This window comes from Centroberyx affinis, unplaced genomic scaffold (genome assembly GCF_046629955.1).
Source record: "Centroberyx affinis isolate AG114_WGS23_722 - 3 ecotype Tasmania unplaced genomic scaffold, CSIRO-AGI_Caff_v1 ptg002135l_1, whole genome shotgun sequence".
Classification (NCBI taxonomy): Eukaryota; Metazoa; Chordata; class Actinopteri; order Beryciformes; family Berycidae; genus Centroberyx; species Centroberyx affinis.
The window spans coordinates 469-19,087 of NW_027280456.1; the positions used below are offsets into that span (position 1 = coordinate 469).

The 18,619-nt window shown below is 43.2% G+C and overlaps 1 protein-coding gene across 1 annotated transcript in view; it reads right to left on the reverse strand.

The window, feature by feature from the left end:
• Positions 1-221: 221 nt before the first annotated feature.
• The window catches only part of LOC139654683 (transcription elongation factor SPT5-like), a gene marked incomplete at its 3' end in the record, with an annotated part of 30,144 nt that continues 11,746 nt past the window's right edge, over positions 222-18,619 (reverse strand). Inside the window, 17 exon segments of the mRNA XM_071531823.1 lie at positions 222-301; positions 650-774; positions 1,469-1,615; positions 3,022-3,168; positions 4,409-4,564; positions 4,798-4,934; positions 5,900-5,990; positions 6,776-6,881; positions 8,691-8,761; positions 8,893-8,982; positions 11,141-11,392; positions 12,230-12,298; positions 12,444-12,474; positions 12,573-12,638; positions 14,369-14,437; positions 15,061-15,130; positions 16,165-16,176. Coding sequence (XP_071387924.1) covers positions 222-301; positions 650-774; positions 1,469-1,615; positions 3,022-3,168; positions 4,409-4,564; positions 4,798-4,934; positions 5,900-5,990; positions 6,776-6,881; positions 8,691-8,761; positions 8,893-8,982; positions 11,141-11,392; positions 12,230-12,298; positions 12,444-12,474; positions 12,573-12,638; positions 14,369-14,437; positions 15,061-15,130; positions 16,165-16,176 — 1,719 coding nt within the window.

Consider the following 18,619-nt stretch of genomic DNA (forward strand, 5'->3'; position numbering starts at 1 on the left):
CACTACTTCTTAATTTCTCCTTCATGTAGCAGTATCTGCATGTAGAGGCTCTATCTGAAACACAGCATGCCTAGACTAAACACATGCTTGAGGTCCTGTCTTCTGTGACAGAGTAGATTTGTGTGTGTGTGTGTGTGTGTGTGTGTGTGTGTGTGTGTGTGCGTGTGTGTGTGTGTGTGTGTGTGTGTTTGCGTGGAGCAGGTCCCGGGCCGGACACTCACCTCCCCCCCCGTGGTGCATGGGGCTGCTGATGCGGGGGCTCATGGGAGCGAAGCCTCCCACTGTGAAGTTGGTCACGTCTCTGGGCTGAAACAGGACCGCTCACAGTGTGAAACGCCAAGGATTTAAATATTTAAAGTTTACTGACATGCTGTTTACACTCTATTCCAAAACGGAAATGAAAAATGAGGTGTTCTGAGAACTCACGGCTCAAGTGTTCATTTAATAATAAACTTCATTGTTGCGATTACTGCCAGAAATGCTTGCTTTTTTCATTTTTTAAAATCATGTTGACGCAATTGGCAATGTTTTCCATTTCTTTTTGTGATAACTACAGCTGCAACAAATCAACATGTTGGTCATGAATATGCAAATCAATGGATTTACATAATCAATACTGCGCTGAGTATTCAGCCAATGAGGTGCTGACCTTGGATCCCCGGCCAGCACCAGGTGTCTCGTCTTGCAGACGAACATTCCTCCGTTCTCCACCAGCTTCTTACAGTGCAGGAAGGCGAAGCCGCGGAACAGGTGACGGATCTCCCCCTCTCGACCCTGGAGGACACACACACACACACACACACACACACACACACACACACACACACACACACACACACACACACACACACACACACACACACACACACACACACACACACACACACACACACACACACACACACACACACACACACACACACACACACACACACACACACACACACACACACACACACACACACACACACACACACCAAATTATGAATGGAAAACACATTTGTTCACATTTTAAGTACTCATTACAAACTGTTTCCAGTATATCTGGCCACATGGGGGAAGTTAAAGAATAAAAAAACGTTAATGCATGAATATATTTTCATGTGTTTTCTGTCTCATCACCATCCACCAGGTCCAATACCTGGTCCATACTTGGCACATAATTCTCTTAGTAACATCTGAAGGATTTTGTTGAAAAAAAAAATATATATATGAATTATGAATCAATTATGAACTATGAATAAATTTTGGAGAGGATTTCAAAACCACAAATGATTCTATCCTCAATAAATTTCCTCAAAAACTTTTTGTAAGCAAAGGTGTTAAAATGCCTCCTAACTTTAGAAGTTTCCCACAATGAGGTTTACTTTCATGCAAACAATTCTTCTCAGACTGTGGATCTCATTTCAGAAGGAAACACTTAAGGCATTAAAGCCAATGAGAGAGCAGAAGGTCCTCCGGTCCTTACAGAGTGCGGCCCGTCGATGACCTTGACGATGTCTTTCACGTGGATGTTGTTCTGCTCGGAGTCGAGCGCCACGGCGAAGCGGTTGTCCTTCCTGCGGTTCACCGCCTGGTGCCGCACCGTCAGCACCTTGCCGTGCATGTTCAGCACCTGGACCGAGACAAGACCGGGTGTTAGACCTGAACCAAAGGCTGGCCCTTTACTGTCCTGTGGGGGCTGAATACCTGCCAAACTACAGATGTTCCGATACCATTTATTCCTTCCCGATACTGATACCTGAACTTGCGTATCGGCCGATACCGAGTATCGATCCGATACCAGTGCGTTAAAAAAAAATATATATATAATTATTATTTTTTAACAGCTGTATACTACTAACCCTGTATGGATGTGATATGATTGCTATCATTGTTGTATGGCCTGGCTCAGGTTAAACCCTTTGTAAAACATGAACAAATACATACAGAGAATGAATGCCATAGAACTTTCTTTTATTATCTAGTTTGACAGTCAGTCATAACTGAAAAAGAACATAAATAAATAAATCTAGGAATAAATAACAATTCCTTTAAATTGTCCTTTAAATTATTGCCAAATTGCTGACATTTTGCTAGCCTGTGTAGTGTAAATGAGCTATCATCATGTGATAAATTACTGGAAATCAATTCTTCTTCGCAGCTCTAAAAAAGTAGTTCCCTGTGGCAGCACAGCGCAACTTGCTGTGTAGGCTACCGTTTTAGAGCAGCGAAGAAGAATTGATTTCCAGGAAAACGGCCGTTTTATCCAGGTGAAACTACTTTAAAGTTGATTTTCTTCTGGGCTAATAAATGACGTGATATCGGATCGATGCATAGACTCGCGTACTCGCCGATACCCGATCCAACATTTTAGGCTTATCAGAGGCATTTCCGATACTGGAAGGGATGATTCCACAAAACAGCCTGGATGGAGAAGCCGTGACCATCCTGCAACAGCTGACACATCTAAATCCTCCTGCAGCAGTCTATCACCTAGAATATCTTACGGTTCTATAGTAACATGTTACCTGGAATGACTCTGACCGTGCTGTGACTCTACAGTCTGGGTCTAGACCCCACGTCCATCCTATAGTACAGTGATTCTCAACCTTTTTCATATCAAGGACCCCTAATTTAGTCCACATTAGGGCCCCCATGGACCCCCATTTGATGAGATTTTGTCTCTCTGACCCAAATCTGAGAATATTTTTATTGTTAGATATGATTTTGTCCAGAATTCCATGACTATCTGTATTGTAGGTAGAGAGATAACAGTGAAACTATGATCAAAACAGTCATTCTTCTACATTCTCTAATTGTGTTAACTTCTTGTAAATGAAATAATGGTGAAGTTCAACAATTTATCAATTTGGTGGGGACCCCCTGGAACCCTCTCAAGGACCCCTGGTGGTCCCCGGACCCCACGTTGAGAACCACTGCTATAGTAGACTCCTTCCTCCAATGTCTCTCTCTGGCTGTACTGTACCTCCTGTAGTCTGGGGGTCTAGATCCTGCCTCCATCCTGTAACAGTGTATTACCTGGAATGTCTCTCTCTCCAGCCGGACTATGACTCCTACAGTCTGGGGGTCCAGCTGGACCAGCTCCCCCCACTCATGTTGTCCTCCAGCGTCCACGCCGGACGCCGTCTCCGAGCAGAGCTGCAGGTCCCGGGGCAACACCTTCAACTACACACACACACACACACACACACACACACACGACAGGGTGAGACGTGTGAAGTGCAAACACAAAGTGGCAAGTGGCCATGAAAGGGGTTCAAGCCTTTACTGACAGGTAAAAAATATGGAAAAGATTTCAGTCCTACTGGCTTGAACCCCTAACAAGTGTGGGAGGTAGACCTATATTTGTTTTTGTTTTTAAATCTAAAATGAAAAAAAATTCTGTTAAAATATGTGTCATGTTTTTGAGACTTGTACATCATGACATTTTCAAGAGGTCAGAAGATAAGTAGGCTACCCAATGAAGAGGGGGTCAACGCTGCTTATAGACCTAACACTTCCTCAAATATGTAAATATGCAAACACACACACACACATCCTGACGTTTCCCACAGCTTGGCATTAGCTGCCTGTTGAACTGCCATCAGATAATCTGTACTTTAGTGAAGCGAGGGCAAAGTACAGCTTGTGACAAAAGGGTTTACTCCTCAACTAAGTGCATTTACTCAGGTACGCTGCTTCAGTACAGTCTGGAGGTTCTGGCACTTTACTTGAGTATTTCCATTCTGTGAGACTTTCTACTTTTCCTCCACTGCATCTCTGGAGTTACTAGTTACTTTGCAGAATAAGGTTTTACACGCAAAACATACGATAAGCTCATAAAATACGTTGCATTGTTAGAATTTAAACTGCCCAACAGTAAATTAGAGCTGCAACGATTAATCGATTAGTTGTTAACTATTAAATTAATCGCAAACTATTTTTATACTCGATTAATCGGTTTGAGTAATAAGTAGTAAGTAAAGTAGTAAAGTTTTTTAAGAAAAATAAGTCAAAATTCTCTGATTCCAGCTTCTTAAATGTGAATATTTTCTGGTTTCTTTCCTCCTCTATGACAGTAAACTGAATATCTTTGGGTTGTGGACAAAACAAGACATTTGAGGACGTCATCTTGGGCTTTGGGAAACACTGATCCACATTTTTCACCATTTTCTGACATTTTATAGACCAAACAACTTATCGATTAATCGAGAAAATAATCGACAGATTAATCGACAATGAAAATAACCGTTAGTTGCAGCCCTAATTTTAACTACATACACAAGAAAGACCAGGACTGAACTTCAGCTCCATGCATCACAACACCCAAAATAAACCTGAAATGAAAATTTACTGCAGCTTTCAATCTACCTGATGAGCACACACACACACACACACACACACACACACACACACAGCTGGGTACCTCGTGCATGGTGAGGTCGGAGAAGAGGATGACGAAGTTCTCCTCCACCCGGACGATGAGGCCGGTGTCGCCCTCGTACCGCCCGGCGATCACCTTCACATGGTCGCCCATCCGGAAATACTTCCTCAACTCATGAGCCGGGAACTCCAGGGGGTCCTGCACGCGCACACACACACACACACACACACACACACACACACACACACACACACACAGACACAGACACACACACGCAGAGAATCATAAGAGGAAGATGAGTTAAGAATGAAGTTGAGTTAGAGATTGAGTTGAATCAAGGAAAGAGAGGGAGTGTGTGTATTTTGAGCTTGTATGTAGGCATTGTGTGTACTCTGGTGTGTGTGTGTGTGTGTGTGTGTGTGTGTGTGTACCTTCAGGTCTTCGTGTTTGGGCATGATGGTGATCTTGTTGCCGTCCACGCTGAGGATTTTGCCCTGCAGGTTGATCAACTCTCCTTCACACACTTCCACGTTGTCACCAGCCTGCAGGTTGTGTTCACGCTCCTTACCTACACACACACACACACACACACACACACACACACAAATATTACAGATTTTCTCATTGTAATCCACCTTGAGCTTCACTTGATGTATAAGAGGAGCAATGCAAATCAAATTATTCACATTATTAAGAATTCTTTTTAGCCAGTAGAAACTGTTCACACCCCGTCTTCATATCCTCTCTTATGTTTGTATTCTTCATCTTCTTCCATATTTTATTTTATTAAAATCTTTATTATATTCTTTACATTTTGAGTGTTTTTACTCTGTTCTCCACTCTACACCTCTATTCTTTGCCACTGTGATGACTTTCCCCTTGAGGATCAATACAGTTTGTCTCGTATTATCATTATTGATCTGAACACCTCCATTTGTGGAGACAGTCCCTAAACCCTGCATACTGTATGTCTAACCTTGACCTTTAACCTTTATTGAAAAACTAAAAAATATATGTTTCACCTTAAACTTCAGCCTATCAATGGAAAGAGATCAGCGCTGGCTGAGATTGGTTTTGAATATCAGATATGTGAATTTGTTTTGAAAAAATGATTCTGTAATTAAGATTTCTAAGGCACAATTTGAAACTGAACCCAAAGGCATGAAATTGAATGTGATTATTATTGAATTCAACTTTTAACTGTAATTTCAAATTTGGTTCTCTCAATTCAGATTTACTTCCCTGAGAAACACACCTGAGTGACGACTGGAAGGCTCCGCCTCCTCCGAGGCAGCCAGCAGTGGCTCCGCCCCTCTCTTCACTTAACCACATTCACATTTCTGCAATTCAAATGCAATCTCTGCTGGCAGTAATCTCTTTCCATTCTTAACCTTGAACTTAACTATAACCTTAACCTAACCAATACAAGCCTAACCGTGACTTTTATCTTAAGCCTAACCCTTACCTCCATCTAACACACACACACACACACACACACACACACACACACACACACACACACACACACAGTACCTGACTCGGTGACCACCTCCAGGTCTATTCCTTCTGGCTGGTCTTCAAACTTCTCCAGTTCTGACAGAGTGGGCTTCACTCCGTCTGTGATCTGTCAGTGATCAATCAATAACCAATTAATTTAGTCAGTCGACAATCAATACAGACACAGCATCGGCTTCACTTCCTCTGAGACAGAGACAGACAGACAGTGAGACAGGTGGGGACAGACAGACAGACAGGGGCTAAGGTCAGATCTGGTATCAGCAGTGTCTGGCTGGAGGGGCGGGGCCTTAAACCTTGTAGAAATGATGTGAGGAAAAGCAGGAAAATGAGCCTCCTTTGTAAGTGAATGGGAGTTGGGCGCACAGTAAACCTGATACAAATCTAAAACATACATGGCTAACCACTCTAAAAATTAGGGACTAATCTGATGTTCCTCTAGAATCTAAAAAGGGAGCCAGTTGGCATTGTAGGGTTCCTCACTAGAGAAATCATCCCTAGGGTTCCTTCAAGAACCCCTACATTGCCACTGTCAGGTTAAAAACCTCCTATCCTAGGAACTAAATAAAAACAGCTTTGTTTTGAGTTCATCCAATGGGATCTAAAAGAGTTTAAGTCTAAGATTCAAGGAAATTCCAGAAAGCACCATTTAGTCCTTCAACTGAAGTTAAAACATAAAAATCATCAAATCTGGCATCACGAGGTCTTCACATGACAACAGCAATTTGTCAGAGGCTCCTGGAAGAACCATCAGGGTTCACACACTGTTACTGAAGGGGTTCCTCAGGGCACCTTCTTGGGTTCCTCTAGGGTTTCAGCTTGAAGAACCCCTACAACAAGGTTCCCGAGAAACCCTTTAGTTTTGTGGTTTCTGAAGGTAAACATCGTCCTCACCACAGCGGACATGGCGAAGCTCTTAAACAGGAATCCTTTGCGGCTGTAGCGGTTTCCCTCAAAGATCATGAAGTCTCCGTCATGGCTGACCTCGCCTCCCAGAGACCTGTCAATCAAACAGTCAGTTAGCGACCCATCTGTCAATCACATACACACTTAAAGCCTCAGTCTGTCATTTCTACTCTGCTGTACCTGCTGCCTTGCTGCTGCACTGTGGTTCCTACGCAGTTTTGATTTCAAAATTCCAAACTTTTTCAAGACTTGAATTTCTCGACTAGGTTTGAATATTTTGGTTAGCGCTCATTAGGATTTATGCTGACAGACACGTTGCCCCCGGGCCCCTATCGGCTACGTCATATCACTCTACAGATGAAGATGATTCTCCACAATAACAAATATACGTGAAATGACCGGAGACCTGAAACTACAGAACATCGGTCAGGCAGTTCAAGCGGTGACTGGCCGATCACCGTTTCAAACTGCCTGATCAAAGGGAACAAAACAAAACTAGAAATAACTGCCTCGCGGTTATATGCCTCCGCCAATAAACAATAAACTTAAATCATTGCAAGGTCATATTTGACTGTCCTTAGTTGAACATATATAATTAATGTGATTATTAGGTCAACTTAAAGGATTTTGGTGTCTGCAAAAGTAAGTGACAGCACTTCCACCGTTTTTGTAGAATGACCCAAGATCGTTTTCTCAGCTACAGTGGTAAGCAAAACATTATGATGTCACAGTGAGGTTGACCTTTGAACTTTTGGATATAAAATGCCATCACTTCATCATTATATCCTATTAGACATTTGTGTGAAATTTTGTCATAATTAGCGTATGAATCTTTGAGTTATGGCCAAAAACGTCTTTTGTGAGGTCACAGTGGCCTTGACCTTTGACCACCAAAATCTAAATCAGTTCATCCTTGAGTCCGAGTGGACGTTTGTGCCAGATGTAATGAAATTCCCTCCAGGCGTTCCTGAGATATCGCGTTCATGAGAATGGGACAGACGGACAACCCAAAAACATTATGCCTCCGGGCCACATAAAAATAAACTTTCTCCTGCCAGATCAGGAAAGTGGTGGAAAGTTTTCTGTAAAAAGTCGGAGCCGGTCTGCGTCAGTCAGCAGAAGGTCAGAACATCGACAAGTCCTCCATCTGGCATTGACAGTTCAGTCCTGATCCGAGTTTGGAACCAGTTTTATTTGATAAACTGACAGAAGGCATCAACACACACTCACACGTCGTTACCTTTCCATTCTTTCCAGGCCGGTGAAGGAACCCGCTGCACCCCATAACCACAGCTGGTACTGATGGTTTGCATGCTTCACTACAGGATCATCATTTCACTTCATTTACATTGAGATATTTAGCTGAAGCTCTTGTCCTGACAGCCGTTACAACGAGCGGGCCTACACAGAGTCCAGAGTGGCGGGACATTGCCAGAACTTTCCTAAGCTTCCAGGGGATTTTCATCTATTTTTAAAAGACTGCTGGAAATAATTGAATACTTTTCCCATACTTCTCTGATCCACTAGATGTGTGTGCATGAGCTCCAACATCATGTCCATTCAAACCACGTTCCCTCCCATATCCAATATCCAAGCTCTCCCAGAAATGAAACAATAACATTTTTAGTGCTTTTCATGTGTGATATTTAGTCATGATGTTTCAGTTTGTGCGACTGATCACACCTTAGACCCCCCCCCCCCCCCCCCGCACATGTTTTCCATTTCTAATAAATTACCAGAGATTTCTAAATGCAGCCATCACCAAGCTGGGAAATATCCATGTTCTCTGATTTGCATTATAGATATTTGTGCGATTTTGTGTTCCCTAAAAAGGCTGGGTTAGGGTTAGGGTTGGCTGTATGTGTGTGTGTGTGTGTGTGTGTGTGTGTGTGTGTGTGTGTACCTGATCTTCTCAGCATCAAACAGTCTCTGAGCAGGTCTCTTGAACTTCTTCCTCTTTGCAAACCAGTCTTTCTACAAGACAGACAGACAGACAGACAGACAATGGTGGAGAGGATGAGGGAGTGTGTGTCGAAGTGTGTGTTGTGTACGTCTGCTTCCGTGTGAGTGTGTGTGTGTGTGTGTGTGTGTTGTGTTTTCCCCACCAGGCTCATCTTGGCCTTGATGCGGTCCAGGTCTATTCGAGGGATCATCTTCAGAGAGATGGTGTTTTGGCTCGGCTCCACGTAATCCACCTATAGAACGACACAAACATCACAGCTGGCTTCAAAAGACTGATTCCAGGAACAAATGAAAGCTGTGGTTCCCAGAGCGGCCTCTAGGGGCCGCCAGCACAGTGAAGAATGGTTCAGTTTCATCCATACTTGCCAACCCTCCCGATTTTCATTGCCCTATCCCGGTTTCCTCCCAGGGTCACAACTCTCCCGTATTTCTCCTTTTCGTTATCACTACCTGTTTCTGGCTCTGTACAGCGTGTATAAGCCCTACGACTCTAAAAATTCTATAATAGTACAGCTACACCAAGTGTATCGTTTCCATGGCGAGGACAGCCACTCGCCTCGTCCTCCTCAGTGAGTGACTGTCTTCTTGACGGAGAGAGAAATGGAGAGTTCGAAGAGAAAGAAATAAAGAAATACTCTATACTGGTGGTTCTCAACGTGGGGTCTCCTCAAGGACCACCAGTGGACCACCAGTGGTCCTTGAGGGGGTTCCTGGGGGTCCCCAGCAAATTGATGAATGGTTAAATTGTAGTATTATTTCATTTATTTCAGAAGTTAACACAACTAGAGAAGGTATAAGAATCTATTTTGATCGTAGTTTCTCTGTTATCTCTCTACCTACAATACGGATAGTCATGGAATTCTGGACAAAATCATATCTGATAGAAATACTCTCAAATGGGGGTCTGTGGCCTTAATGTGGACTAAATTAGGGGTCCTTGATGTGAAAAATGTAGCCGGGGGGGGGGGGGGCACACCGACGTGAATCTCCATCGAGAGGCTGAGAAACATAAGAAGGCGATGACAGGGCACCAGGACCAGCAAAGCATCGTATGCCTGCTTGGGAAAAGGAGACCTGATGCAGTAGTATTTAACATAAAAATGCTGTTGCGGTGTCCTTATTATTTTGTTATTTTCATTCTTTAAAAGTCACCAGAATGCAGGAAACAAAGTCTCTGACCCTAACCCTAACCCTAACCTCCCGCTTCGGTTTCAAAATCCTCCCTATTTTTGAGGTCTCAAGGTTGGCAAGTGTGGTTTCATCATAACTAACAAACATCTTCTCAGACTGGATCCTCGGGACAGAATCTTCTCCAATGGGAGTGTGTGGTTTCATGTGGGCGGGACATCTGTAAAGTATCTCCACTTCAGTGAGGACAGTACAACATACAGCTAATCACAAACAGGTTGCCTCCTCAACAGACTGTGTGGGTGAGAAATAGCATGTGCTGCGTCAGAAGTGCAATGAATTATGGTCACTAACACTGTAAGAAATAAAATGAATACTGTGTCTTTTTTAATGAATAACATACTCTGTCCTTTGTTTCCTTTGTCCTGCAGAGTAGAGTGTTTTTTTCCCTATATATCATAATGATGTTATCAGTGCATGTATGTGTGCATGTCCACTATATATGGTTATGAGTGGTTTTCAGTGTTCTTATAGGGGGACAATAGTTTATGCTATCGATACGTGTTTCCATACTAGGTTTAAGTTGGCTGGCTTTGTCTCAAGGAATCTGAACTGTGGGTTGAGCTCTGTGTCAAGATCCAGTCTAATCCAGTGGTTCTCAACGTGGGGTCCGGGGGCCACCAGGGGTCCTTGAGGGGGCTCCAGGGGGTTCCCAGCAAATTGATTGAATTGTTAAACTTCACCATTACTTAATTTACAAGAAGTGAACACAATTAGAGAATGTAGAAGAATGACTGTTTTGATCATAGTTTCACTGTTATCTCTCTACCCACAATATAAATAGTTTTCTGGACAAAATCATATCTAACAACAAAAATATTCTCAGATTTGGGTCCGAGAGACAAAAACTCATCAAATCGGGGTCCATGGCCCTAATGTGGACTAAATTGGGGGTCCTTGATATGAAAAAGGTTGAGAATCACTGCTCTAATCTATATAAGTGAATCCTCTCCACTCCTTTCTTTGTCACTTCTCTGAACTGAACCATGCATGTCTGAATAAAGAATTCACGGAAGACTCTTGAACCCTTGCTCATTCATTTTGACCCACAAGGGTGAAGCTTATTTTTCACCTACGACAGGCTTTCAGTGCCTTACAGCTTAAATCATTTTCTAAAAAACTATAAGAAATTAAGCTCGAATTCCAGCTTTGTGCATCGCAGCAATCTGGAAGTAATCTAACACAAAAAAAAAGTAGTCCCACCTGTGCGATGTCGTCCTTGTACAAGCCTCTCTTCAGCCGCACCCAGGACTTGGGCTTCAGGTTGGTGACCTCCTTCACCACCTTCAGGACGTCCGTCATCTCCTTGATGGGAACCATCTGCTGGTTCCAGAAGCCCATCCTCAGGTTGCCCACGCCCTCGATGGCCGACTTGACGTGGGTCTGCTTGTACGACTCCACGTAGATGTAGCCTTTGACGTGCTCCGGGGCCACGACCGACTTGATCTGGAGAGGCTGAGGGGGGGAGAGTGGGGGGGATGAAGTCAATATTGGTCTTTTGGAGCCACGTCTGGCTTCACAACACTTGGATTATGGTGTATGGAGTTATTTTTGTCACTTTTTGCTCTTTCTGGAACTCTACAGAAACATGGGCTGTGGCCGGAATGGATCACTGTCTGTGTTTTAGGGCTCTAATACGTACGTCAGACATTTTTTGTTAGTGTCCGAATCGTAAAATTATATTGTGGAATGATTTTGAGGGCGCTACATATTTCCCACAATGCACTGTAATATGTAGTGAACAAGCCTGGTCACTAAAACGGTGAAAGTACCAAAATGCATTGCATTCCCAGATGGGAATGTCGGTGAATATTTTTTTCTGTTTAATGTCAGCTAGGGACACATATATGGCTTTTAAGGAATATTGGTAACTTGTCAAACATTAGCTGAAACATTTGTTTATGCGACTGGTGAATGCAGAAAGAAACACATCAACCCAGTCTGATGTCTCCAAGTGTGTAGACTATTATGTTACCTATGATAAATTTAACTGTGTTGCTTTACCACTGAGTCCCCATTCATTGTCAATTCCGCCCCCCTAGCGGCACAAAGTCAACGTTACAGTGTGACTAACTAACAAACAAACAAACAAACAAACTAACGGACAGAGCCCAATCCATAGTCCCCCCCCCCCTTTGGTGGGGGACCATGACCAGACTTCTCGACTGGAGTGATGTGATTCGATGTGAAACAGCGTCTGATATTCAGAAGCAACAGACCTCAGAATGCCTTCACTGGCCAATCAGAATTGAGAATTTTATTTGTGTAATAAAATAAAAATCAGATTCTTACTGTGTCTGTGAACTGGTAGGCAATGAACTTCCTCATCAACGCAATGGCTGTCGCTCTCTCCTCTCCGATCTGGAAAGACAATGTTGAGTTTAGGAAATGTGAGTGTGTGTGTGTGTGTGTGTGTGTGTGTGTGTGTGTGTGTGTGTGTGTGTGTGTGCGCACGTGCATTTGAGTGAAAAAACACAATTCCAGGGAACAAAAGGACGGCACACACCTTACACTTGACTGTCCACAGATTAGGATCCCTAAAGACGACAAAGAAATATCAATCATGTGAACACTTTGTATTCATCAATATCTCTGCAGGCATCTCGCTGCTGATTGGTGGATGTGTTTCACGTACTTGACCCCAGGAAGCAGTTGCTGCTGGGTGATGTCATCAGACAGCTCCTCGGACCCTCCGGAGAAACTAGACGCAGTAGAAGAAGAAGAAAGACAAGATAGTATTATGAAACCTGGTTATGGTTTTAAGCTGTTGACATGCAGATCAAGGTGACACAATTCATTAAAGTATCTTGATTTTACTTTCCACAAATACTCCTCCACTCATATATCTCTAAGTCAAGAGTTTCGCAAGAATTTGGTTCCAAAATGAGTTCTCCATGTGAAAAAAGTGACAGCTACTCTGACAAACTGGTTGGTGGCATAAAAGCTACATGGTTCTTCCAAAAATGATGTTGAGATATTGGCCGTTTTTTAAAAAGTTTCCTGACCAAATACGACAGCTGCACCGGCTCCCACTCAACACTGGAATCCATTTAACAGACGCAGGTTCCCTTCAAACAGATTTAACAGTCACACTGCAAATAAATAATAATAAATTATTACTGTTGTGCTGCTAAAGTCTTCCCAAGTCCTTATGGTGCAAAGCAGGTTGAATAAACCACTGCAGACTAGTAAACAGCCATGTTAGTTAATACTAGCTTTAAACAGGATTCATTTGTGCTAAATTAATCTGCACAATATCCTGTCAAATGAGATTTAACACCAATTCACATCTACTAGTTACTTTTAAGTCTTTTATCTTTTGTATCTCTTGTCGGTACTTTTGCACTTTTTAAATTGTAAATCTTTTACCTTTACTGTATTTTTATCACCCTGTAAAGCACTTTGAATTGCCCCAGTGTATGAAATGTGCTATACAAATAAAGCTGCCTTGCCTTGCCATAACAATAAAGATAAATAAAGATAAAGATAAGTCCGGCTATACGAGATTGAAATCATTCTCAGTAACTCTGAGTCTGTGTTCCCACTACAACAATAACTATAAAAAACATCCAAAACCATAACTAGAACTATATTTTTGGTTTGATCTCAGATTGTTTGGATGCAGAGCCAATGGTAAAACATTTTCAACCAATCAGATTAAAGTTGTAAGAAAGAAGGGGGTGGAGCTTTCTGTAGCTCACTGCTACTGATCACAGATCTCCCTGTGGTGCGAACACTGTGTTGCTGTAGTTTACAGTTCTCGCTGTAGGTGTGAACGGGCCTTTAGAGAGTCTGACAGGTGACGGTGTGAAGGAAACTGTAGAGTTAGACACTGTGAGGCTTCCTTTGCACAAACTGCATTCTCAATTAAAGGCAAAACCCTCTGAAACTCCCTACCTGCCAGTTCAAAGCAGATTCAGGGTTTTAACAGTCAAGTCCTGGTTAAAACTCGGCCAGAACTGGAATCATGACACCAACTAGTCATTATTTGTGTATTTGAGCTCATGCTAAAAATGTTTTGTGATTCGTTTTGTTTTGTTTTATTTGGTAAAAAAAGATGTTTTGTGTTTTGTTTGGTTTTGTTTTCTTTGTTTCGTGTTTTTTTTTTTTATTTGTCTGTTTGTTTGTGTGTTGTCATGGATGGTTGCTGCTCTTGTTTTATTACTATATGCACTTGATTGCTTGAACTATCAATGCTATCTGGCTTTATTAATATATGCACTGATTTTAAACTGCAAAATGTAATTTTAATGATTGCTTGAACCATCAATGCCCATCAAGGGACTGGTGTTGGAAATTAGCTTCAGCAGCTAAACACACATGCACAGCACATCGGACACTGCTTCTGCAACTGTCAGTGTTTCTCTGTACTTGTCCCTTACAAATAAACAAATAAACTAAATGAAACCATCTGATCAGGAAGATACTCACTGCTCCCCTCCTGATGACTTGGCATATTTCCTCATGTAGTATTCACCCAGCGCCTCCTCTCTGGAGTCTCTGTAACACACACACACACACACACACACACACAAAACACAAATTCATTGAAGGAAACACAGTTGGCAACACACTTGCTGTCAGTGAGTCAGAGCTGTGTGGCTGGGGAGTGTGTGGTGAACCAGATTAGCTGTTTCCATCCGAAATGGAATTAAACAATCGTCTGACGTGACGCAAAAAAATGAAAAAAGGAATTACGTGTGTTTAATCAGCTGGGTTGAAACAAATATTGATATATATAAATTGAGTCTTTCAATGGATTCGTCTCAGTTGTTCTTGTTCTTTGGTGTTTGCTAATGTTAGTCATATTTCCTGCTGACAAAACAAAAACACCAATTTATAAGCCAATAACTAATACAGGTGTTTTACTTTTTTTAAGATGGGAAGAGAACCTCGGATACATTTTTTTTTTTTGCCAAAATAAAAATGCACTTGCGATATTCTAATGTACAAACTAACAGTCATACAACCACAACAGATACGTGTTAGAAACGACACGTATGATTATTCCAGGAGGTTGTGATAGACAGATTTTACAGACGTCCTACAGGCTCAGATGTGTTCAGACCAAATGATGTGTTTGTTTTAGCAGAAAGTGAGCAGTGTGTTGGTTCATCTGTCACCTCCACAGGTTCTGCAGCCTCCTGGACCCAGAGTTATCCTCATCCAGAACCACATGGTCGATGTTAGACACTGAGAGAGAGAGAGAGAGAGAGAGAGAGAGGGGGAGGGAGGGAGAGAGAGAGAGAGAGAGAGAGAGAGAGAGAGAGAGAGAGAGAGAGAGAGAGAGAGAGAGAGAGGGGGAGAGAGAGAGAGAGAGAGAGAGAGAGAGACAGAGAGGGAGGGAGAGAGAGGGAGGAAGAAGAGAGAGGAGGAAGGAGGGAGAGAAGGAGGAGAGGGAGAGAGGATGAGGGAGATAGAGGCAAGAGGGAGAGAGAGGGAGGGAGAGAGGGAGCAAGAGAGGGAGCGAGAGGAAGGGAGAGAGGGAGGAGAGAGAGGGAGGGAGAGAGAGGGAGGAGAGAGAGAGGGAGAGAGAGAGAGAGAGAGAGGGAGGGAGAGAGAGGGGAGAGGGAGAGGGAGAAAGAGAGAGAGGGAGAGCGGGAGGAAGAAGAGAGAGGAGGGAGAGGGAGAGAGGGAGGAGAGAGAGGGAGGGAAAGAGGGAGGAGAGAGAGGGAGAGAGAGGAGGGAGGGAGAGGGAGGAAAAGAGGGATGGAAAGAGGGAGAGAGCGGAGGGAGGGAGAGGGAGGAAGAGAGGGATGAGAGAGAGAGAAGGAAGGAGGGACAGAGGGAGGGAGGGAGGAGAGAGAGGGAGGATAGGGAGCGAGGGAATGAGGGAGATTGAGGGAAAGAAGCAAGAGTGAGGCGGTAGAGAGACATTGAGACAGAAGGCATGAGAGAGAGAGAGAGAGAGAGAGAGAGTTGGAGGAAAGGGAAGAGAGGAAGGAGAAAACATATTAGACATATTCCAACATTAATGTCAGATATAACAGATAAAGCTGAATTAGTGTTTTATGCTGCTTCATATCACCATGCAGTTTAATGTGATGAACAGCAATCTGACTATTTAACATGAGATTTTGCATATTGTCACATATCAATACTGAAATAACTTCTTATGATCATCATTATATTGATTTTGTCCATATCGCCACGCCCCTACAGTAATGCTGGAGTTTATGAGTGTATTCTTATTAAAACATGAATAAATAAAATATTGACACACTCACCTTCAGCCTCCTCTGCTCAGGACCAGCCGGGTGAAGAAGAAGAGAGGAAGAGGAGGAGGAGGGAGGAGGAGAAGATGAACAGGAGGATAGAGAAAAGTAGAAGGATGAGGGACAGGAGACAGAGGAGTGGGAGAGCGGAAAGGAAGAAGAAGAGGAAGAGAAAAGAAAAGGAAGATGAGGAGAAACAAGGGGGAGGAATAATGGAGTAAGAGGAGGAGAAAGGAGGGAGAGGAAGAAGAAGAGAGGAGGAGTAAGGAGTAGAAGAAGAGTAGCAGCGGAAGAATAAAAAAGAAAGATGAGGGAAAGGGAATAGGAGAAGGACAAGAGGAATAAGAGGATGAAATGAGAGGAAGAGGAGGATGGGGAGAAGGATGAGGAAAGAAAGAAGAGGAATAATGGTGGAACAGGAAAGGGAAGGAGAGGAAAGGAGTAGAAGAGGAGGAGCAGGACAATAGAAGTAGAAGAAGAATGGGGAAAAGGAAATAGAGGAGAGAGGAAGGAAAAGGAAGAGGAGTAGCAGGAGGTAGAAATATAAGGAGAGGAGAAGAGGAGAGAAGAAGAGCAGGAGGGGAAAGAAGAGAGGGAAGAAAGGAGAAAAGAGGAGGAGGGAAGGAAGAGGAGAAGAAGAGTAGGAGGAGGGAAGAGGAAGCGGAAAGAGCCGACAAGGAGGAGGAGGAAAAGGAGGGGAGAACAGGAAGCAGGAGAAGAAGAGGAGGATGAGGATGAAGAAGAGGAGAGAAACGATGGAGGAAAACGGAGGAGGAGGAGAAACAAAGAAAGGGAAGAGGAAGTAAGATAAGGAGAATGGAGGAGATGAGGAAGAGGTGGGAGAGAGAAGAGAAGGAAAAAAGGGAAGGAAACAGGGAAGAGAAGAGAGGAGGAAGAAGAGAAGGAGGAAGAAGAGGAGGAAGAGGAGGAGGGGAACCAGAAGCCAAAAGACAAGAGTCATCATGGCAGATCAGACAGGAGTGGAGTCAGGCAGCAGCAACACAAAGCATGATGGGAAAAACAACACAGAACCGACAGGTTAATGATGAGCGAACAGCACAGAGAAGCATGGAGCCAGTGGGCGGGGCTTAATGTGTTTAGTGACGCTGTGCATCAACATGTGCCACACAAAAAGCACCAATCTACGGAAGAGGATGAGGGCCACATGGAAACTCAAAATTCCAGAATTCTGACTTTATTCTCAGAAATCTGAATTCTGACTTTAAAGGAATAGTTCACCAAAAAATTAAAATTCTGTCATCATCTACTCCCCCTCCAAAATGCCAAAATGAAACACAGGTGAAGTTTGTCCATATAACACACAGGGAGGCTGCCAGCACAACTTGGTAGCAGCCTTCTCCAAAACAACTGAAGTCAGTGGGGACCAGTTCTTTAGAGCAGTGATTCTCAACCTTTTTCACATCAAGGACCCCTAATCGAGTCCACATTAGAGCCTCGGACCCCCATTTGATGAGATTTTGTCTCTCAAACACAAACCTGAGAATATTTTTTTTACTGTTAGATATGATTTTGTGCAGAACTCCATGACTATCTGTATTGTAGGTAGAGAGATAACAGCGAAGCTATGATCAAAACAGTCATTCTTCTACATTCTCTAACTAAATGAAATAATGCTGAGGTTTAACAATTCCTCAATTTGCTGGGGACCCCCTGGAACCCCCTCAAGGACCCCCGTTGGTCCCCGGACCCCACATTGAGAACCACTGCTTTAGAGTTCCAAAACAGAGTTCAGATTTGCACTAAATGATGGTGTAAATATACTGTAGGTCTTTCTGGAACTCTGAAGAACTGGTCCCCACTGACTTCAGCTGTTTTGGAGAAGGCTGCTATGGAGTTGTGCTGCAGCCTCCCTGTGTGTTATATGGACAAACTTCACCTGAGTTTCAACTGGCATGAGGGGGAGGAGATGATGACAGGATTTTCACTTTTGGGTGAACTATTCCTTTAATCTCAGAATTCTGAATTAACTTTCTACGAATAAGGAAATTCTAAGAATAAAGTCAGAATTCTGAGATTGAAGTCGGAACTGAAACTTTTCACACGTGGCCCTGATCCTCTTCTGCACCAGTCACATGTTAGTCCAAAAAAAAAAACCACAACAGTGACACAGTCTTCTAGCAGGTAGCAGGTTCAGGCAAATGGTCACACTTGGTTCTCTGGAGGTGGAATCACTAAACCTAACCGCTCGGAGAAAACACTGAGTGACTGATCTATCTGCTGCAGCTCTATCTGCAGCAGGAGGACAGGCTGGTTTGACCTGGTTCCTCTGGGTTAGGGTTACACTTGTTCTATCAACGTGATTTTTAGTTCAAATGTCTCGTCAGTTGAAGTAAGCACACTGTAGTTCCAGGTTCAGGACGGTAACAGCCCCAGACGCACAGCATCGTTTCCAGTGAATCACACCACACTTCTATAACACCTGTCAATCAAACATATTCAGCCGCAG